This window comes from Phascolarctos cinereus, unplaced genomic scaffold (assembly GCF_003287225.1).
Source record: "Phascolarctos cinereus isolate Bilbo 61053 unplaced genomic scaffold, phaCin_HiC Scaffold_2;HRSCAF=192, whole genome shotgun sequence".
NCBI lineage: Eukaryota > Metazoa > Chordata > Mammalia > Diprotodontia > Phascolarctidae > Phascolarctos > Phascolarctos cinereus.
Genome location: NW_027555625.1, coordinates 192,041,338 through 192,064,863, shown reverse-complemented (window position 1 = coordinate 192,064,863; position 23,526 = coordinate 192,041,338). Strand labels below are relative to the sequence as shown.

At 35.9% G+C, this 23,526-nt stretch overlaps 1 protein-coding gene across 3 annotated transcripts in view; it reads left to right on the top strand.

Moving 5' to 3' along the window:
- Positions 1-23,526, top strand: part of EIPR1 (EARP complex and GARP complex interacting protein 1) — a 217,278-nt gene that overhangs the window by 175,843 nt on the left and 17,909 nt on the right. For all 3 annotated transcript variants that reach the window (XM_020965872.2, XM_078149746.1, XM_020965873.2), the window contains one exon: positions 9,496-9,595. In XM_020965872.2, the coding sequence (XP_020821531.1) occupies positions 9,496-9,595 (100 nt within the window). The remainder of the gene's footprint in view (positions 1-9,495; positions 9,596-23,526) is intronic.

The following is a 23,526-nucleotide window of genomic DNA, read 5'->3' as shown; positions in this document are numbered from 1 at the left end:
AAATTTTAAATAAAATATTAGCAAAGAGATTACAGCAACTTATCTCGAGATAATACACTATTACCAGGTAGGATTTATACCAGGAATGTGGGGTTGGTTCAACATTAGGAAAACTAGCAGCATAGTTAACCATATCAACAACAAAACTAACAGAAATCATATGATTATCTCAATAGATGCAGAAAAAGCATTTGACAAAATACCACACCCGTTGCTATTAAAAACACTACAGGACGTAGGAATAAATGGAGTCTTCTTTAAAATAATAGGTAGCATCTATCTAAAATCATCAGCAAGCATTATATGTAATGGGGATAAGCGAGAAGCAGTTCCAATAAAATTGGGGATGAAACAAGGATAGCATACCAGGAGATAGCTATCTATAACAGAATCACCACTGTTATTTAATATTTTACTCGAAATGTTAGCTTTAGCAATAAGAGAAGAAAAGGAAATTGAAGGAATTAGAATAGGCAAAGAAGAAACAAAGCTATCAGTCTGCAGATAATATGATGGTATACTTAGAGAATCCTAGAGAATCAAGTAAAAAACTACTTGAAATAATAAATTTACCTAAGTTGTAGGATATAAAATAAATCCATATAAATCATCAGCATTTCTATATAGTACTAATAAAGCCCAGTAGCAAGTGATAGAAAGAGAAATTCCATTTAAAGTTACTGTAAACGCTATAAAATATTTGAGAGTCTACTTGCCAAAACAAACTCAGGAACTATATGAAGACAATTATGAAACTTTTCACACAAATAAAGTCAGATCTAAATAATTGGAAAAACATCAGTTGCTCATGGGTAGGCTGAGCTAATATAATAAAAATGACAATTCTACCCAAATTAATTTACTTATTCAGTGTCATACCAATCAAACTACCAAAGAAATTATTTTATTGAGCTAGACAAAACAATAACAAAATTCTTCTGGGAGAACAAAAGATCCAGAATATCAGTGAGACTAATGAAAAGAAATTCAAGGAAAGGTGGCCTAGCTCTACCAGATCTTAAATTGTATTATAAAGCAGCAGTCATCAAAACTGCTTGGTACTGGCTAAGAAATAGAGTGGCAGATCACTGGAATAGATTAGGTATGCAAGACACAGTAGTCAATGACTATAGTAACCTATTTTGACAAGACTCCAAAAACTCCAGCTTCTGCCATAAAAACTCACTATTTAACAAAAAACTGCTGGGAAAACTGGAAAATAGTGTGGCAGAAACTAGGCATAGACTAACATCTTACACCTTGTACCAAAATAAAGTCAGAATGAGTTCATGATTTAAATATAAAGGCTGATACTATAAGCAAACTGGGAGAGCAAGGAATAGTTTACCTGTCACATTTATAGAGAACAGAAACATTTATGACTGAACAAGAGTTAGAGAACATTATGAAATGCAAAATGGATAACTTTGATTACATTGAAAAGTTTTTACACAAACAAAGCCAATGCAACCAAGATTAAGAGGGAAGCAGAAAATCGGGAAACAATTTTTACAGCCAGTGTCTCTGATGAAGGCTTTATTTCTAAAATATATAGAGAACTGAGTCAAATTTATAAGAGTACAAGTCATTCCCCAATTGATGAATGGTCAAATGCTATGAATAGGCAGTTTTCAGAGGAAGAAATTAAAGCTGTTTATAGTCATATGAAAAAATACTCTAAATCACTATTGATTATAGAAATGCAAATCAAAATGACTCTGAGGTACCACACCAAACCTATCAGATTGACTAAGATGAGAAAACAGGAACATGATGAATGTTGGAGAAGATATGGGAAAACTGGAACACCAGTGCATTGTTGGTGGAGTTGTGAACTGATCCAACCATTCTGGAGATCAATTTGGAACTATTCCCAAAGGGCTATATAATTGTGCATACCCTTTGATCCAGCCATACCACTTCTAGGTCTATGTCCTGAAGAGGTCATAAAAACGGGAACCAGACCTACATGTACAAAACTATTTATAGCAACTCTTTTTGTAGTGGCAAAGAATTGGAAATTGAGAGGATGCCTATCAATTGGGGAATGGCTGAACAAGTGGTATATGAATGTAATGGAATGCTGTTGTGCTATAAGAAATGATGAGCAGGCAGACTTCAGAAAAACCTGGAAAAACTTACATGAACTGATGCTGAGTGAAATGAGCAGAACCAGGAGAACATTGTACACAGTAACAGCAACATCGTGCAATGACCAACTTTAATGGACCTAGCTCTTCTCAGCAATTCAGTGATCTAAGACAACTCTAAAAGACTCACAGTGGAAAATACCATCCACATCTAGACAAAGAACTATGGAGTCTGAATACAGATGGGAGCATACTATTTGCTCTCCTTTTCTTTTTTTGTTTTGTTTTATTTCTTCTTTCTCATGGTCCCTCCCATTAGTTCTAATTCTTCTATACATCATGACTAATGTGAAAATATGCTTTATATGAATGTATAAGTAGATCCTGTATCAGATTGCATGCCATCTTGGGAAGGGGAGAGGAAGGGTAGGGGAGAAAATTTAAAACTCAAAATCTTATGGAAGTGAATGCTGAAAACTAAAGATAAATAAATTATTTAAAAAAAAAAAGACATTGCAGTGGTACTCCCTTACAGTTATATACCATAATCAGTTAACGATTTGATGTGTCTGTGGATATCCTTTTTCTTTGTAATTCTTGGTACTTCCCCTCCCCCACTAAAAGTGCTATAATGATTATCTGGGAGTACATGGTACCTCCTTTGGATATATTCTAGAATGAGATCTGAGGGTGAAAGGGTATGGTTATTTTTCTTGCTTTTTGACATAAATTACAAATGGTTTCCAGAAAGGTTGGATTGATTCATAGTTCCACCAATCATGTGTTAGTGTGCCTGTATCTCCAAGTCATACAGCAATGGTTATTTCTTTCTTTCATCGTCTTTGACAGTTTACATAGTTGGTTTGTTTGATATTTTTCTTATTATTAGTGATTTAGAAGTATTTCCCATGGATGTTAACAGTTTTCAGTTCTTTTCTTGAGAACTATTTGTTCATATCTTTTTTTTTAACCATTTATCTATTGCAGAATGATACCTGGTCTTCTATACCTGCATTATTTTCCTTTATATTTTATGTATCTGCTTTTTGTCAGAGATATTTGATGCAAAAATCTTCTTTTCAATCATGGTTTCTCTTTTTATTCCAGCTGCATTGATTTATTCATACAAAAGCGTTTCAATTTAATACAATCAAAAGGTTTGTTTTATCTTTTCTGATCTCTTCTTACCTTTTTTTTTTTTTTTTTGAGCTTTGGATTTCTCATCCTAGCCATAGTTGTAAAACACATAATTTTGTTATCCTCTATTTTTTATGATATGACCTTTTAATATAAATTATATAAGTATTTAATACTTGCTGTAGTATATGGTGTAAAATACTTATTTAAACCTTTTTTTTTTCTTTTTGGCAAACCAACTAGCATTTCTTTTAAATAGGATGTCTTCCCCCAAGTATTGTATTTTGAGGGGTGTTATTGAGTATTAGGTAGTTGAATTCAGTTGTTTTTTCTGATTCTTGTTTAACCTATTCTATAAAAAAAACTATTTCTTTTTCTTTCTGGGTCCCCTGACTTTCTCATATGCCTGTTTATTTTTCATATTTAAATGTTTCTCTTGGTTTCTGCTGATCTTTTTCATTTTTTAACAAGTAATGGCAAAAAAATGGCAAAAACACATGTATAGTGTGTTATCCACTATGCCAGTTTACCTCTCAGTACCAGGTATTTTTGGTGTACAGGTTAATAACTTTTTGTGCATAGTTCCAAATTGCTTTCCAGAATGGTTGGACTAGAATGGAGTTCACAGCTCTACCAATGGTCAGATAGTTAATAAACATTTCTTAAGTGCATACTGTGTGCCAAGCACTGTGCTATATGTTGGAGAGGCAAAGAAAAATTAAAGATAGTCCCTGATCTCAAGGAGCTCGCAGCCTAAAGAGAGTAGACAGCATGTAAACAATTATGTACAAACAAGTTACGTAGAGGATAAATTGATAAATCTTGTACTGCTAGAGCCAATATTTTTCCCACTTAAAAAAATTATTTCCTGAGATTCTTGATCTTTTGTTCATCGAGATATATTTTGTTCTATTGGTTCTATTAAGTAATATTTTTGTTGTTTGAGATGGCACTAAATAAGTAAATTATTTTAGTTAGTATTGTAATTTTTATTATATTGGCTTGGCCTAATCACAAATGATTAATGTTTTTGCAATTATTTAGGTCTATTTTGATAGAATCCTTTCTTAGGAAAGCAAATTTCAGAGTCATAAAGATAGGTTGGATCCCCTAGCTAAAAGTTTTATGGGAAAAGTTGGTCCAAGAGAAATGAGAAACTGTATGCAATTACATTCTGATGAAATAAACATAACCAATTTTAGCAAATGTGGAGCTATAATCTATTATCGGGTTAATTTTTGAATTTATCAGATAAAAACAAGAGTAAGAGTAGATATCTTGTGGTGCATAAAGAAGAGATGTTTGGTCTTCTAAGAATGATGCCAGAAATGCTAAATCTTAAATCAAGTTAAAGCCAGCAGTGAATGCTAAGGGCAATAAAAATGGCTTTTTCTAAAGCTATGCTGGGGTAAGAGAAAAATCATAGAAGAGGTAGGTCAACTGCTCATGATGGATGGGATGATGTTAATGGATAAAGCAAATATAGAAGCATTCTGTTTTTTTTCAATTTTTATTTCTTTATTAATTTTTTGGACTGGGAAGAATGACATAAAAGTGGCTAATAGGAAATTGAAAAACCCACAATAAGTGAAAAGATTAGGAGAGCACTTAACTGTCTTCAATCAGTTCAACTCTCCAGGCCTGAATAAACTATTACTCAGAGTATAATTACCGAAGTGATTTTCTTAAAACTCAGGTCTGACCATGTTAATCTCCTACTCAATAAACTGTAATAGCTCCTTATTACTTCTAGGATCACATATGCACTCTCTTTGTCATTTAAAGCTCTTCGAAACCTAGCTCCTTACTACTTTTCCAACATTCCTACATGTGACTACCATGCACTCCAGCCATACTGGCCTGCTTGATGTTCCTTATTAACAAAACTCTATCTCTTATCTTTGTGCCTTTTTACTGGCTGTGTTTTGTGTCCAGGAGGCACTCCCTTCTCACCTGCCTGGCTGCCTTCAGGACTCAACTTAGGTACTCCTACGTGGGAAGGCCTTTCCTATTCCCTCTAGCTACTAGTGCCTGCCCTCATAAGGCTATTTGGTGTTACGTTGTATGTGTCTTGTATCAACCTATTAATATACATGTTACATCACCTATTAGAATGCCAGATCCTTGTGGGTAGGTACTGTTTCACTTTTGTCTTTGTATCACTAGTCTTTAGCACAGTACCTAGCAAACACCTAATTGATTCATGTTGATTGCTATGATTGATAATCCTCTGTCAATTATCTTTGAAACATTTAGAGAATGGAAGAACTACACAGCACTTGAAATGGGCAAATGATGTCCTGAATTTCTAAAATAGTAATAATAATTATTATAATAATTAAGTAGAAGATATTATTTTCATAGCACTTTAAGACTGAGGAGCTCTTTCTAATACATGATTTCATTTGACCCTCACAACAGCCCTGTGATGTGAGTGCTATTATGATCCCTGCTTTACTGATGAGGAAGCTGAGGTTCCCAGAAGTTGTTACTCAGGACCATTCAACTAGTGAGGAGTCTGAGGCAGGATTCAAACTCACATCTTCCAGACTTCAGATTGAATTCTATAAGTTGGTGACCTGGCTTCAACTCCTAGCAAAATTCTGGAATGTGTTATGGAAGACATAAAAGGTGTCAACTCCTTGTGTACAAAAGTGTTTATAGTACCTCTAGAACATTTGAAACTGGGAACATTCTCCTCAGTTGGCAAATGGCTAAGCAAGTATTGGTATATGTTTGTGATGGAATGTCATCGTGCTTTAAAAAATACTGAAGGGGATGGTTTCAACAAAGATTTGTATGAACTGATACAGAGTGAAGTGAGCAGAACCAGGAGAATGACGTGTTCAATAACAACAGTATTGTAAAGACGAACAACTCTAAAAGACTTAGGGACTCTGATCAACAAAATGACCAACCACAATTCCGGAAGACTTAAGATGAAACATGCTACCTATTGCCATATAAAGATGTGATGAACTCAGATTGTAAACTGAGGTATTTAAATTTAAAAAAAAAAATTTTTTGACATGGTGAATGAGCACATTTGTTTTGTTTGACAGTACATGTTTGTAACTTCTTTTTTGTTGTTGCTTTCTAAGTGGAGGGGGATGGATGTGGAAAGCTGGAAAGGAATGAATACAGACCTTAAAATAAAATAAAATTGAATTAAAAAAATTTTTAATGAAAGTATTATTCTCAACTTCTCACTCTCCTTCCCTCCCCCATATCTAACTTGTTGCCAAGGCCTGTCAATTTTTATCTTTGTAACATCTCACATATATGCCCCCTTCTCTTTTCTGACACAGCTACTACTCTGGTGCAGGCCCTCATCACCTCTTACATGAACTATTGCAGTAGTGTACTGCTGGTCTCCCTGTCATGAATCTCTCCCCACTCCAGTCTGCCCTTCAGCTGCCAAAATGATCTTCCAAAAGCAGAGGTCTGACCATGTTACTCCATACTCAATAAACTACAGTGGCTTACTATCACCTCTATGACAACGTGTAAAATCCTCGCCTTTCATAACATGCTTCTCAAGTGACTCTAGCCCCGCAATGAGCCAGTGACATTGACTTCCATGTTGTTGCTTCGATAAAACGCTCTATCTCTAGAAGCTGGGCATTTTCACTGTCTTCTGTGCTTGGAAATCTCTCTCTCTTCATCTCCAAAACATCTTGGTTTCCCTAGCTTCAAGTCTAGCTAAAATCTCACCTTCTATACAGAGCTTTTCCCTATCCTCCTTAAATCTAATACTTTCTCTCAAAGGTTATCTTTAATTTATCTTGTGTATATCTTATTTTTATGTAGTTGTTTGAATGTTACCTCCCCCATTAGACTTTGATCTCTTTGAGAGCAGGGACTGTTTTTTCCTTTCTTTTTATCTCAGCACTCAACACAGTGTCTGGCACATAATGGGTGCTTAATATGTGTTTATTGATCGATTGACTAATTATTAAGTGAGGACTTCATTAAGAATCCATCATACCAAATTAACCCTATTTCATTTTTTTAATAGTTTATTAGACTGGTAATTTGGGGGTATTCCATAGACATAGACACATCTGATTTTCAGCAATGTATTTGAAAGTCTTTTTTATGATATGCTTAGGGAAAATGTAGGAAGATATGGCCTAGATGATTAGGTGGATTCAAGATTAGTTGAATAATTTTACCCAAAGACCTATTAACTGTTCACTGTGAATCTGGATGTGACGTCTCTAGTAATATGAATCAGTGATCTATCCTTAACCTGCTATTCAATGTTTATGCCAATAACTTAAAGATTACACTATAAATTACATACCTATCAAATTTACAAATGGCAGGAAGCCAGTAGAGAGAGAGCTAACAGTGGATGACAAAATTAAAATCTGAGTAAATTTTCACTAGCACTATATATGTGATCAAGTTATCTTCAGTTGCATGGCTGTAACATATCATCCTTGCTCTACTTAGCCCAGAAAATGCATGCCTTTTGTTACAAGAAGGGATTCTGCAAGAGAGCGGACAAGAGAATGTAAGACTTGATGTAAATTAACCAATACAAATGAACAACTTGTACATGATCTATTAATAGGTAATTAATATCATCTTATACAAGGAAAGAACATTGCACTACTATTCTTCTTTGGTTTTGTCCTTTGTTTTATTTTTTTAATGGAATTTTGTAGCAAGAATTTTTGGCCATGCTACAGAGAGTTTTCTATGAGAGCAGACCACCTCTGGAAAGTCTCATGATCTGTATTGATATCTTCAAATGTGGGGATAGATAACAATCTGAGTTTAGACATGACTTGCAAGTGTTAGTTTGGACTAAACAACTTTTTTAGGCCTCTTCTAACTCTGGTTTTATGAACTGCTCATTTAATATAATTTGGTCATTTATACATTTTTCTCTAAGTGCTAAAAAAAGATGACGCCGTAACTCAGGAGTATCTAACCCAAGGCCATTGGGAGACATCATTCTTTAGAACTGTGTGCATTCCTTTTTGTGATGTGAAGAAATAGTATGTCTTTTGAAAGACCTAAAATGATATTACAGTGTAGGAACACACAAGGGTACTCTTAACGAGTCAGTATCATATTTAGTATAATAAATTAATCAGGCTTTGGAGTTTTGAAGCAACAAAATTATTTTGGCTCCTTGTCAATGAAACTGATTAATTTTAATTTCTACGCTTAATCTAATTGTTTCTAAAGTGTGTTTTTACTCCCATGATGATGAAGTAGTTGGATAGTAAGAATACAAAACAATAGAAAATTCTGCTGTATTAGATACAACTCAAGTTGCTCAAGAAGATCAAGTACATGCAAATGCTATCAAATTACAAGATACTTAATCTCTTATCAGAGAGATGTCACTTAGGAGTTTTTTGGTTTTGTTTTATCAGTGATTTAGCTGTTGAAATATATAAATTGTATTTCAAGGCCATTGCACAGGAAAAGAAATTTTTTGAAAATAACCTTATTATTATACTACTGCTAAGTCTAATATCACAAAGAGATTTTTTTTAAAAAAAAAAAGGGAAAAGAACCTACTTGTACAAAAATATTTATAGCAGCTCTTTTGGTGGCTAAGAATTGGAAATCAAGGGGATGCCCCATCGATTGGGGAATATCTGAACAACTTGTGGTATATGATTATGATGGAATAATATTGTGCTGTAGGAAATGACAAGCAAGATGTTTTCAGAAAAACCGGGAAAGACTTACATAAAGTGATGCAAAGTGAAGTGAGCAGAACCAGGAGAATGTTGTACATAGTAACAGCAGTATTGTAGGATAAAGAATTGTAGATGACTTAGCTATTCTCAGCAATACAGTTATCTAAGACAATCCCAAAGGACTGATGATGAAACATGCTATCTGCCTCTAGAGAAAGAACTTATATTTTCTCAATACAGACTGAAGTATCCTTTCTTTCTTTGTTCCTTCCTTCCTTCATTTCCTTCTTTTTTTCATCTTCTTGTACAAAGTGACTAATGTGGAAATGTTTTACATAATTGCACATATGTAACCTACATCACATTGCCTAACATCTCAGGGAGGGGAAAGGGAGGGAGGAAGGAATAGAATTTGGAACTCAAAACTTTTAAAAAAAATGTTAAAAGTATTTTAACATGTAATTGGGGAAAAATAAAATATTATTAAAATAATAATAAAAAGAAAATAACCTCATTATTGGTTTCTGAAGAAAAGATATTAGAATTCTTGGAATTATTTTTAAGTGCCCTATATTAATTTTTGATTCCTTTTGTTCTTGCAGTGTTACATGGGAGCCAATGGGCGATGGTAAAAAGATCATTTCATTGGCTGATAACCATTTGCTGTTGTGGGATTTACAAGAAAGCTCAAGCCAAGCTGTGGTAAGGAAAACGAATTAGACAGACTTCTTGGAATTTTTTTTTTCTTTATTTGCTTCTTGAAAACTAGGCCTTTGCTTAAATTTAGGGTGGTTTTAAAATTAAAACTCATTTAGAACTTTGACATTGATAACAAAACAATGACTGTCTCATTGGCATAAGTTATCACTCAGCAGATTTAAGGACTAGCTCTTTGTCCTCCCATAATTCTAATAATTCTAGATTGACAAAGGTGTCCAGGAATAGCATATTGGAATTCTATCATTGTAAATTCTTAGATATATCAGTTGTGATAATATCAGTTTGTGGGATGTATCGGTAAGAAATTAACCATGTTATTATGATCTACATGCTGATTCTGGTGAATATTTTAAGTGTATTGTCAGATTAAGATCATAGTCATAGGATCATAGATCTAAAGGTAGAAGAGACAGATCTTAAGAGACTGAAAAGTGGAAGAGGACCCTATGTTAAAAAAATTTATAACAGCTCTTTTTATAGTGACAAAGGACTGGAAAACAAGAGGGGAAGTTGCCCATCAATTGGGAAATAGCTGAAAAAATTGCATAATATGTGAATATACTTGTAAGGAATAGTTTCAAAGAAAGCTGAGAAGAGTTATATGAACTGGTACAGAGTAAAATTAGCAGAACTAAAAGAACAATTTGCATATAATATCATCATTGTAAAGACAATCAACTTGTAGAAGCTTAAGAACCCTGAGCATCCATGATTCTAGAGTGCCCATGAGAGAAGCACGCTCTCTATCTCTTGATGGACCCAGTATGCAGAATAGGCATACATTTTTTTGGACATGGATAATGTAAGAATTTGTTTTGTTTGACTGTACATATTTATTTCGAGGGTTTTTTTTTCTCTTTCTCTCCTTCCCTCCCTGTCCCCCTCCCTTTCTCTTTCTCTCTCTCTCTCTTCCCCTCCCTCCCTCTCTCTCTCTCTGTCATCCGAGCAAGAGAGGAATGTAGAGAGTAGAGATGTTACCCTCCTCCATCTTCCAAAAAAAGTCAAGAAGGAATCATATACAAGTAGACAACTTTGAAAATTATATGTTGAATTGATTATACACTTAAAAAGAATAGCAAGCTCTACATAATAGAGATTTGCAGTTTCATGTATAACCTTTTCCTCCTGTTCTACAGTATATATGGAAATGCTCATTTTATCTGATGTTTGTTTAGCTCAGAATATAACAGAATAAGAAAAAAATGTTTTAAAGGTGAATTCAGGTACTATATCTACTTGTGTATGTTTCTTTACTATCAGGCATCCTGGCATACAGTAGAGGATATATTTTTGGGCAATAAAGATTGCTCTAATAGGAGCCACTTGGTATCTGCATAACTAGAATGTCCAGAAGAAACAAAGCCTGATGCATTCAACAGGTTTTTATCTTCCCCAACTTTGCACTGCCATCTTATAATCAAACTGCTAATGTATCTTTAGACCTTAAGCTATTTAAAAATGATTTTATGGTAGGGTGATTAATCTGTAACTTATTTTCTGCAGACACCAATTTAGTTTTCTTTCTCCTTTTTTATTCTCTGTCAGCAGTTCTGTCAATATCACTTTGTGATCCTCCACTGTAGTCTTTAATACAGAAATCTTCCTATTGATTTCAACCATCTTCACACCAAGCCTCTCAATTTTTTTTTAAATTGTTTGAAGATATTACCTTCTGTGGTGAATCTAATCTTATGCTCCCTGCATCATTACCTTTTGCAATTAAATTGTAGATTCTTTGCCATTTATAATCATTAGCAGAACTCAGGGGAAGTCTAGAGCCAACACTTTCCACAGGTTCTTCAGGTTTTGATGGGAGGGGGGACCATATTGGCTGAGATTTCTGTTTCTATTTGAGTTTATTTGTCTGTAGATCTAGTACTACTCAGTAGCTACAGGAAGAAATTACTTTTATCAATGATGGTGGAAAGGGGAAATAAAACAATGCTGAGGGCGCTTCTGTGTTGGGAATTTTCTACCTTCCTTTGCTCTTTTTAAGGATTTTCTCCATTGGGCATTGAACAAGTATGCATGAGGAAAGGTTGGAAAGGTAGATTGGTCAAATCTGTGAAAAGACCTGGAATGCCAATGTAAAGAATATGGACATTATTAGGCAGTGAGATCTTTCTAATCAGGAGTTTGCAAGCTTGGTGTTATCCTTGTCTTGACATTCTTCATCATCACAAATATTTAATCAGTTGCCAAGTCTTATCCATTCTACCTCCATAACATCTCTCACAGCTCTCTTATTTCTTCACATGACCACCACCCTCATTTAGGCTGTTATCATGTTTCATGTAGACTATTACAAATTCTTCTGATTGGTCTCCCTGACTCAGGTCCCTCTCCTTTCTGGGGGTCAGGGAGGGAGGAGGATACTACACAGGGCACAATGAGAAGATGTTCAGGGAGTAGCATAGAGGACTGGGCCCCAGCAAGATAAGGCAAAAGTTCACCTATCATCTCGAGAGCTGATGAAATCACCAAGTGAAGGAGTGTAGAGAGAGAAGAGAACAGGGCACAGGACAAAGCTTTGAGGTACTTTCACAATTAGTGGGGTGCCATTTGAATGGTGATCCTACAAAGGAGACTGAGAAGCAGTGAGACAGGTAGAAGGAAAGCCAAGCAAGAGCAATGTCATGGAAACATGGGCTGGGGGAATAGAGAGAAATCAATAGTATTAAATGCTACAGAGAGGTCAGGAAGGATGGGAACTGAGAAAAAGCCATGAAATTTGACAATTAAGAGATCACTGGTAACTTTGGAGAGAATAGTTTTAGCTGAGTCAGAAGCCAGATTGCATTGCAGAGTGTTGAGAATTGAGAGAATAGGAGGTAGAGGCAATGAATGTAGACAGGTTTTTTCTAGGAGTTAGCTATGAAATGGAAAAGGGAGAGAGGACTGTAGCTTGAAAGAGTCAAATGAGGTTGTTTTTTTTTTTATTCTAGGGGACACTCGGTTATATTTTCAGGCAGCAGCAAAGAACCAGTAAATAAGGAGAGATTACAGATTAGTGGGGGGCAGCTAGGTGGCACAGAGGTTAGACTGCTGGGCCTGATGTCAGGAAAACTCATATTTCTGAGTTCAAATCTAGCCTCAGACTCTTACTAGCTGTGTGATCTTGGGTAAATCACTTAATCCTATTTGCCTCAGTTTCCTCATCTGGAAAAATGAGCTGGAGAAGGAAGTGGCAAACAACTCCAATATCTTTGCCAAGAAAACCCCAAATGGGGTCACAAAAGTCAGACATGACTGAAACAACAGACAACAATAGATTAGAGAGAAAGGATAATCATGGAGGCAATTAGCTCAAGGAGACAGGAGGGGATAAAATCAAGTATAAGGAGAGAATTTGCCTTTGGAGAGAATAACCTTTTCATTAGGCAGTGGAGTAAAGGAAGAGAGAATAAGAGATAATGATAAAGTGTTTTTTTCAAAATATAGAAAAAAAGAATGTTCACATAATCTCTTCTGAGTGTTACAACATTCCTATGAAGTAGTTGCTGCGAGTATTATTATCCCTATTTTACAGGGGTAGAAACTGAAATTGGCCTTCTGGCTGTTCCACAAACACACACTTCATTTCCCAGCTCTGGGCATTTTCTCTGGCTGTCCACTGTGCCTCTTCCATTCTGACTACTGACTTCCCTGGCTTCCTATAAGGCCTAATTAAAATCCCACCTTCTGCAGGAAGCCTTCCCTAACCCTTCTTAATTCCAGTGCCTTGACTTTGTTAATTATTTCCTGTTTATTCTGCATATAGCTTACTTTGTATACATTTGCTTATTGTCTCCCCCTTAGATTATAAGCACCCTGAGGGCAAGGCCTCTTCTGCTTCTTTTTGTATCCTCTGCCTGTAGCACAGTGCCTGACACATAGTAGGCACTTAATAAATGTTTATTGATTGATTAACTGAAACTTCAGAGAGATTAAGTGACTTGTCCAGGTGCCAGTGGTAGGGCTGGGGCTAGAACAGGCCTCCTGAAGAAGAGAGAATTAAACTCATCACTCACCCCCCTATTTCCAACTTCACTCTTCCTGTTGATAGCCCTACGATCCTCCTCAGTCACCCATTCTTGAAACCTTGGAGTCATCTTTAACTCTCTCATCACTATTACCCTCTACATCAGTGGTATCAAACTTAAATAGAAACATATCCTTGTGGGCCACATACTTACTCAGAAAACCACAAATTAACATTATCTATGTTTTATTGTATTTTTATTTGTTAAACATTTCCCCCATTACATTTTGATCTGGTTTGGAGTATTTGGGAGTTTTGGGGGCAGCAAGTTTGACACCTCTGTTCTGCATCTAGTAAATTGCCAAGTCTTCCTGTCAGCTTTTTCTTAATATCTGCTCTTCCTCTTTCACTTATAATACTGCTACCCTTATTCAAAGTATCATCAGTGTTCATCTAGACTATTGTAAAAAGTCTCCTTCAGTTCCTCTCCTTTACAATCAATCTTCTCTGTCCAAAATTATCTTCTTGTAGCACAAATCTGGCCATTTTGCTCCCGTGCTAAAACAAACAAAACAAAACAAAATTTAAAAAAAAAACTTCAGTGGCTCCCTATTTATTTCTTGGATAAAATTAAGTTCCTTAGCCAGACATTTATGACCCAGTTAACTTCTTAACCTTATTTTGATCTAATTTCCTTCACATGCCTTCCAGCAAGCTAGACTAATAACAATTCTCTGATCCCATTTTGCCTTGTCTAGGCTCCATTTTTTCATATAAACCCATCCTCCTGGAATGTACTTTTCCCCTTTCTCTTCCCATTGAAATACTTCTCTTCCTTTTTGAGCCCTGCCTTGTTCTTCTGTCTCTCCCAGAAGAAGATGTCCCTTCTTACCAAGCCTCCATTTTTGTCCATCATCTTACTACTTCTCATCTCTCATGCCTTGTTGATCATTCTCTTTCATCCTCAATATTCTCTATCTACTAGCTCCTTCCCTATTTCCTGCAAATGTGCATAGGTCTCTCCAGTGGATAGGTCACCTTTTCTGTGGCACCTTTGCTGATCCCCTGGCTGAATAAAGTTCTTTCTCTCTTATTTTTTCAAGTGCTTTGTCTAGACTCGCCCCTCCCTTGTGCTTAGCACATTCTACTTTATATCATACTTATTTGTGTAGATATTTTAATCTTCTTTGAAAACTGCTTGGGAACAAGGACTAAGCTGGTTTTTTTTTATGGTGATATCCCCAGTCCCCCACACAGGGTCTTATACATAGTAAATACTTTGGGTTTACTGAATTTAATTAGATGGGCAATAAAATGATTACAAAATAGTAAGACTGATTTTTCTTTGATACTTTATAAACTGTTACTCAAGGCAATTCTAAAATAGTAATAAAATGTTTTGAACAATGACATTCACTACTTCAGGTATCTGTAAATTCATCTTTGTGGGTATTCCCCCCACTAAATACACCTGTGGCTTATAAAATTCTTACAGACAAAATTCCAGGTAATAACAATCAACTTATTAATTAGGCCAGCAAATAATCAATAAATTGAGGCCAGTGATCTCTCTTGGTGACCAAAGATGCAAAGGGAGCTCTAAGGTCATCTTAAATCCTAGTCTGTCTTCTCGACAGCTATTATTGGGACCTCCCCTGTAAGCAAAATGCAACTTCTGAACAGTTAATGAGGAGGTAGGCTAAGAATTCTCAACTCTTCCTGTTGGGGAGAGGAGTGAAAGCTGAGAATGTGGCCTAGTCATGAGATTCTTGCCACCTCTAGTAATTCCAGCAAGGAAAACCACTCCATTTAAGATATACCTGGTTAACTTTCTCCTTTGTGATCTAGGTCACGCTAAATTTTTAATTGGAAAAGCCTCAAGCAAGAGTGACCCTTGGTAACATAAATGAGTTAAGTCTGGCTTCTGTTTGTGGAATAAATAGAGAGGCCCAGGCCTTGAAAGGAGCTGGAATATGATCACATTCCTCAGTCAATTCCTGGAAACTTAAAAAAAATTTTTTTTAATATAAATTTATTTATTTTTAGTTTTCAACATTCACTTCCACAAGTTTTTGAGTTCCAAATTTTCACCCATCTCCCCCCCTACCCCTACCCCAAGATGGCATGAATATCCCTTCCCCTAGTCTGTCCTCTCTTCTGTCTCTCCCCCCTTCTCTTATCCCCTTCCCCTTCTATTTTCCTGTAGGGCAGGATAGACTTCTGTACCCCATTTCCTATATTTCTTATTTCCCAGTAGCATGTGAAAACATTTTTTTAAACATATGTTTTTAAAACTTTAGGTTTCAAATTTTCTGTCTTCCTCCCTCCCCACCCACCCTCATTGAAAAGGCAAGCAACTCAATATAGGTTGTACGTGTGCAGTTATGCAAGACACGTCCATAGTAGACATGTTGTGAAAAACTAACTCTATTTCCCTTAATCCTATCCTGCCCTCCCATTTATTCTATTCTTTCTTTTGATCCTGTCGCTCCTCAGAAGTATTTGTTTCTGATTACCCCCTTTCCCAATCTGCCCTCCTCTCTGTCATCCCCCTGCTCTCTTGTCCCCTTCTTCCTCTATTTTCCTGTAGGGTAAGACAGATTTCCATATCCAATTGAATGTGTATGTTATTCACTCCTTAAGCCAAATCCTATGAGAATAAGATTCAGTCATTCCCTCTCACCTTCCCCTGCTTCCCTTCCACTGTAAGAGACTTTTCTGGTTTTTTTTGTGAGATAATTTACCCATTCTACCTCTCCCTTTCTTCTTCTCCGAGTATAATCCTCTCTCATCCCTTAATTTTATTCTCCAGATATGACCCCTTAATCTTCAGCTCACCCTGTGCCCTCTATCTATCTATCTACATATACATACATATAATTTTTTTCCTCCAACTACCCTGATACTGACAAAGGTCTCATGAGTTATAAATATCATCTTTCCATGCAGGAACATAAACAGTTCAATCTTAATAAATCTCTTATGATTTCTCTTTCCTGTTTACTTCTTCATGTTCTGCTTGAGTCCTGTATTTGAAAGTCAAATTTTCTATTCAGCTCTGGTCTTTTCATTAAGAATGCTTGAAAGTCCTCTATTTCACTGAATGACCGTTTTTTCCCCTGAAGGATTATACTCAGTTTTGCTGGGTAGGTGATTCTTGATTGTAATCCTATCTCCTTTGCCCTCTGGAATATTATATTCCATGCCCTGCAGTCCTTAAGCTGCTAAATCTTGTGTTATCCTGATTGTGTTTCCACAATACCTGAATTGTTTCTTTCTGGCTGCTTGCAATGTTTTTCTCTGTGACCTGCGAATTCTGGAATTTGGCTACAATATTCCTAGGAGTTTTCATTTGGGGATCTCTTTTAGGAGGTGATCGGTGGATTCTTTCCATTTCTATTTTGCCCTCTGGTTCTAAAATGTCAGGGCAGTTTTTGTTGATAATTTCTTAAAAGATGATGTCTAGGCTCTAAAAAAATTTTTTTAATGTAAGCTAAAAAGTGAAAAGTGGGGATTTTAAACAGAGAGGGGAATATTACAAATTAATGTTAACAATGACATGATGCAGTATTAGAATAAATTCTCAGATCATACGTAACACTTTTGTAACTTAGTCATCAAAGGTTGCTATGGTTAAAAAACAAATAAATAAATAAATAAAATCATTACTTTGTAGTCAGCCTTGCAGTAAGCCTATCTGAAAAGCTAGACTTTTCCTTGGGCAACAGATATTCAGTCTCTCCCTCTTCCCCCTACCCACTGCCCAATTCTTGGAGCCTTTCCGCCTTGATAGACTCTGCCAGAGCTGGCACTCCATTGACGTCGCCTTTGTGAACCTACGCTTGCCTGCACATCCTCGTGTTTTAGTGGCAGCAGCATCCTGAAGTAGTCCATCTTTGTGTTCCTAGTGTCTAATGCAACGCCTTGTGCATAGTAGATACTTTGTAAATGTAAATTGTTTTCACTTGAATCATTGGGAGAGGTGCTTAGCATCTCAAGTCAAAGACTTTGAAGGATTACATTCATTTAAATGTATAAAGTCTGGTATGTTTATCTTTTAAAAAAATCAGTCACATTATTTTATAATCATGCCTCAGAAATCATAAATGAGTTATAGTAATTGAGTTGCACATCCAATTTCAGCAGTACAGAAACTGTAGGTACTTCTTATATTTTGCAAATATTAAAATCAAGTAGTACTTTTCATTTTTCTTCATGGTGTCTCACTGGAAAATTATCACTAAAAATGTTGATATTTAACTTATTAATATCATCCACATTTTTGTTTCTAAACTCCTCAAGCCTTTCTGAGAAATAACAAATTATTCACTAAAATCATTTTTAATGGTGTTTGTGTGTATGTGGAATTATTGAAGCGTAGGGGCTAAATAAATTCAGAACTTTTTTTTTAGTTCTTTCTATATATAAGGTGCTGTATGGGTGCATTGGAATTCAGACTTTATTACAGAGATGCAATCTACCACCTAGGTGTTTACAATCAACTTCCATAATCAAGATCATTTTGAAGATATGCTTAGGGTTTTTTGTTGAATTGTGAAAAAAAAGATGGGGCCCATTTTATATCTATATTGACATGGATGGTAGAAAGGTGAGAGTAAGACTGATAATTTCAGTGACATGGGTAGGTATATTGAGGACTGTGAATCTGCATTGGCAAGAGGGTATGCATGGTGTAGAGCAGTTCAAGGTTGAGGTTTATGGGTTGTAGCCAGCCATAGGTTGGGGAGGGGGAGGGGTTCATTTAAAAAAAAAGCATAGTATCTTTATTTACTCTCTCAAAGAGACATTCATGCTTGCCTGATTATTATTATTATTATTATTATTATTATTTTTGACTAGGCAGTAGGGTTAAGTGACTTGCCCAGGGTCACACAGCTAGTAAGTGTTATGTGTCTGAGGTCAGATTTGAACTCAGGTCCTCCTGACTCTAGGGCCGGTGCTCTATGCACTACGCCACCTAGCTGCCCCATGATAATTATTTTTAAGGAGGTAAATACAACCTAATCAAATATCAAAATAAAATCTATGAAGTCTTTCAAATTTTGCTGAGGTATAGTTTTTTTAAACTAGGTGTTTTTTAAGATTTTATTTTCTTCAAGGAAACGAATTGTAAATAAAACCATCTTTAACAAATCATGGGTATCTAATTAATATTGTACTTTGAAGCAAACTAAGCATTCCAAGGAGGTCGGGGAGTGATGAGCAGCAACTTTATTCCGTCCCTAGGAGACTCCTCCCATGCAAAGGCACAGACGGGACAGATGGAATGTTGTATACATGAAACAGTTAGCAGGCTAGTTTAAATGAAACGGCATGTGCATGAAGGGAAATAATAGGAAATGATTTAAAAGTTGGGTGGGCACCATATTGTGTAGGGCTTTAAATGCCAGAATAAAAATTTTTGAACATGAAAAAAATTGTTTTCTGAATACTATATACAAGGTAGAATTTGAATATATACTTTTTCAAAATGAAGCTCTTTGCTTTTGTTATTCTCCATCTCAAGAAAATCTCCATTTTCTGAATGTTTATTAAATAAATAAATGAATGGATAATGGCTCAAATTTATGTAATGTTTTATATATTCTCATCTGAGTATCACAATAGACTGTAGGGTAAATAGTATTTATTTTCCCCTTTTTACAGATAATAAAACTTGGGCTCAGAGGAGTTACTACTTATCCAAAGTCACAGAACTAGTATGTGAGAGAGCCAGGAGTTGATCCCAGGTCTTCTGAGCCCAGTGTTTTTTCCACATTATAACATAAAAGAATGAATGAATGATTTGGTATTCCAATATCATTGATAATCAGATTATTGAGCTACTGTGTATAAGGCACTGTGTCAAAGGTGGGTTTTTTCCCCTTATTAAATTTAGTTTTAATTTTAGGCTCTCTGTTGTATTGTAATTGTTTTTTAGTGCCAGAGACTTTATAGATTTTTCTGTTTTGAAGTTTAATCTTATAAGACACTTATAAATCTGAGGACCTTCACATAAATGTGCCTTTTATATACTGCTAAAATTGATGTAAGTCATATAATTTTGTTCATTAGAAGACATATCCTTTTTTTCTGTCATGGCATTAGCAGCATTTCCTGTGAACAACTGTGTGGCATGCCTTTAATCTTAAAAACAACAACAACAAAACCTCAGAATCACTGAATATTTCTCTTTAATGCTAAAAAACATAGCCATGTACATTCCATGCTGTGGATCTCTTACAGAATTTTCTTTGCATTACACCAGGAAACAAAAAAAAATGTGATTGATTGGCTTTCTATCCTATGCTAGACTGTTCACCTTGTGTGGGCACTTGGTAAAAACTGATAATAAATTTGCCCCACTTTTATTAAAATTTACCTTACAGAATTTTTTTTTGCACCTTTGGGGACTAAGTTTTAGTGGAAGCACTTGTCTTTTCCTGTGCTTCCTTTTCACCTCACACCTGGCAGCAGCCTTCTGCTTGCCTGCAGTCTTTCTGCCCTCCAAACCATCCCGCCCACCGCTGCCAGATTCATCTTCCTAAAATATCCCCTTCATCATGACACTTCTTAGCTCACAAACTTATGAAGGTGCCAACTGTATCAAGTCCAAGCTTTTCTTCCTGGCTTTCAAGGTTCTCTGTAAAGTGGCCCCATCCTATCTATCCAATCACTATTCCCCAACATAAAATCTCTCCACTCTAGTTAATTAGGTCCATTTAACCCAACATGACTTAGAACTTCCATATTCTTGCTCATGTAATTTCTTGTGCCTGGAATATCTTTTCTCCTATGTTCCTAGTTAGATGCTTCTTGTACTCTTCTTCCACAAAGACTTCCTCTTGACTATGCCAGCGTATGTGTCTTTTTTTCTGAACTCCTGTGGCACCCAGGATCAGCCCTACACAGTTAACATGTAATTGTTTTCTTCTTATTTTGTATGGTTTTACTAGTAAGTAGTTAAGATAGGTCAATGGTCCTCCAGTTAGAGTTTAAAAATATAGTTACAGTTAGTAGTTAAGCTAGATTAAAGTTCCATCAAGTAGACTAAAGCTCCTCCAGCCAAGGGCAGGAATAATTTCTTTTACTTCTTTTGGATCCCCTAGGTCCCTTAGAACAGTACTAGATGCTTTAAAATCTGTTGATTTAAGATCTCCTAAGCAGTTTTCTCAGAACAGGCTATAAGCTTAGGGTTTTCACTACCTTTTGCATAATTATGAGTTTGGGAAATAGGCAGTATTCAGAGTTTCTTTTCTTTATTTCTATCTTTCTAATTTCCATATGGCAATAGAAAATATACTTGCCTGAGTTAGTGGAGGGGGAGGGAGAGGCTAGTGCCTATCAGCAATTCTTTCTAGCCCTATGGGATTATTCTCAAGCCATGGAGAAGGTGGGGCTTGGTGTCAACTGCCTGCTTGACAGATCATAGATATGTGATCCTAGGGGGTTAGATCAGGAAGGTACTTTGAAGGTCACCTAATCCAGTCCCCTCATTTTACAGTTGATGAAATTGAGGTCTAGAACATTTAGGTAAAGATTAAAATCTATTGGTTGCCCATAATCAGCCTGTTGGGGAGCCCTGACATAAGAAAAAGAAAAATAATAGCTTATTAGGCCCACCATCTCAAAGTATTGGTTTTCTCATAACACTGTTTCAATAATGCATGATATGACATGTAAAGCAGCATAAAAAGGCAATTAAGAGTCAGCCTGAGAACCAGGAACACCTCGGTTCAAGTTCTGCCTCTGACACATACTGCCTGTATGATCCTGGGCAAGTCACTTAACTGTATTGCAGGGAAAGTGTTCTCCAACATTGGTAGAGGGAGTTTCTTCATCATGGAGCTTTGTGTCCTAATGAAATGACAGGTCCAGTCCCTCTTCTTGTCCCTATGAGGAGCTGCATCTTAGATGTTTATATCCCCCAGCCCTCACTCATAATTAACTTTTGTATACCATCTTGATTAAAACATAGGCCATGCTCTTGAAATATCTCATTGAAAATGGTATGTGTATATAGGTGCTAAAAAATAACACTGGTTTTTGACCACACTCAAATTTTATATAAACTTGATTTGAAGGGAAAGTAGACTGTATTTGGACCAACATGGTGATGCTTTTAACCATACCAATCTCTATATGTATGTGTGCAATATGTAAGGAAGGGTTTGGATAGAGTTAACGAAGAACCATATTACACTAACATTGAATTTCTATAGTCTTGAAAATTTTGAGAGGAAAGTTTTTAAAAGGAGTTATAGAAAGTCATTTCACAAAAATATATTTTACTAGTTAGAGACACAAAGCCCTCTGATTGGCACAATGGAATGAGTGTTGGATTTGGAATTAGAGGACTGTTCTTCAAGTCCCTGCTGTGCCACTTTCTACCTGTATATCTCAAGTCATTTAATTTCTCTGGGCCTCCATTTATTCATACATAAAATGAGAAGATGGGATTAGATGATGTCTTAGGTCCATTGCAGATTTATCTATGACCGTGTGAAAGCATTGTGCTTGTGTTGGGACGGAGGTGGCCTCTGGGCTTGAGTTTACTCATGAATGAGCAACAAACTAAGTGATAATTAGGAATACATGGAAAGTAAGGCTCTTAAGAGTCACAAAAATTTTTTCCAGTGCCAGATATCTTAGACTGGGATCATCTCTCTAGAGCTCATTTCCTATAATCTTGCATATGATAAGTGCTTAATAAATATTTGTCGAATAAATGAGAAGAAAGGGAATGCTTTTAGAGTATTTTAAAACAGTACTAAAGATATCACTAGAATATAAACTAATAGTAAAGAAATCTGAATGACCTTCCAGGTAAAAGCTTAAAAAAATTTTTTTTTCCTTCAGTATTTAGAGTGTGTTGTTAACCTATTATCTATTGCATCTGAAATATATTTCCATGTGTCCGCAGCACCCTGCATAAGGTAGGTGGTTAATAAATGCTTATTTAACTAAATTGAGTTTGACCTAAGATAGTCAAGTAGAAGAAATGGCTGACAGTTTATGAAACATTATTATTTTACTCACACCAAAAGAGCTATTTGTAGAGTTTATTAATAGCTGTGTTTTGTCCAAATGTAGACCAAATTCCTGTAGAACCCGTCTGCCCATCCTACAACATTATGGTCTGTCCCAGTGATTTATGTATGTCTTTCACCTCAGCATAATTCTGATGGTACAATCAACAACATCCTCTGCTACCATCTCACTCTTATAAACATCTTTGCTGTCTCTAGATATCCTGGTACTAAACATTCCTAGCTAATGGGACTTGCCTAATTCTGATTCCTAAATAGGGTTTCCAAAATTACTATTCAGTCAGATTTTAGAAACCACAGGACTCTAATTGCAGAAAGATGGTCCCTTTTGAACTTTATTCAGTGTACCCTTTATCTCCTGAGGACCGGGTTGGGGTAGAGAATGTGTAATAGTAGATATGTCTTAGCATATACCAAAATAAAGGTTTTTTAGGCTTTTTCTGATGTTGAATATGTCATTAGTATCATAGAACCTTGGAACTAGAAGGAACGTTAGAATAATCTAAGCCAACTCCTTCATTTTACAAATGAGGAAAGTGAAGTACCTAGAGAGGTGAAGGCAGTTGCCCAAGATCACATGTAATTCAAAAACAGAAAGGACCTTTGAGGTCTTCTAGTCCAGACTGCTTATTTATGAACATGATGAAACTGAAACATAAAGAAGTTACATGATTTGCCCAAAGTAACACAATGAATTGTCCTGTCTTTGTTCCCACTATGACACTGGCCATGACCAGTTATGACATAGTCATAGCTAAAGACCAGTTCTCCAGGGCTCCCAGTTCAGTGGTTTTAGGGCAGATTCTTTCAGTAAATGTCTTTCTATCTATTTCAAATCCACGTGGCTTTTCATGTGTGTGATTCTAAATTTCTGCTTCTTTATTAGTTTCACAAATTTGATG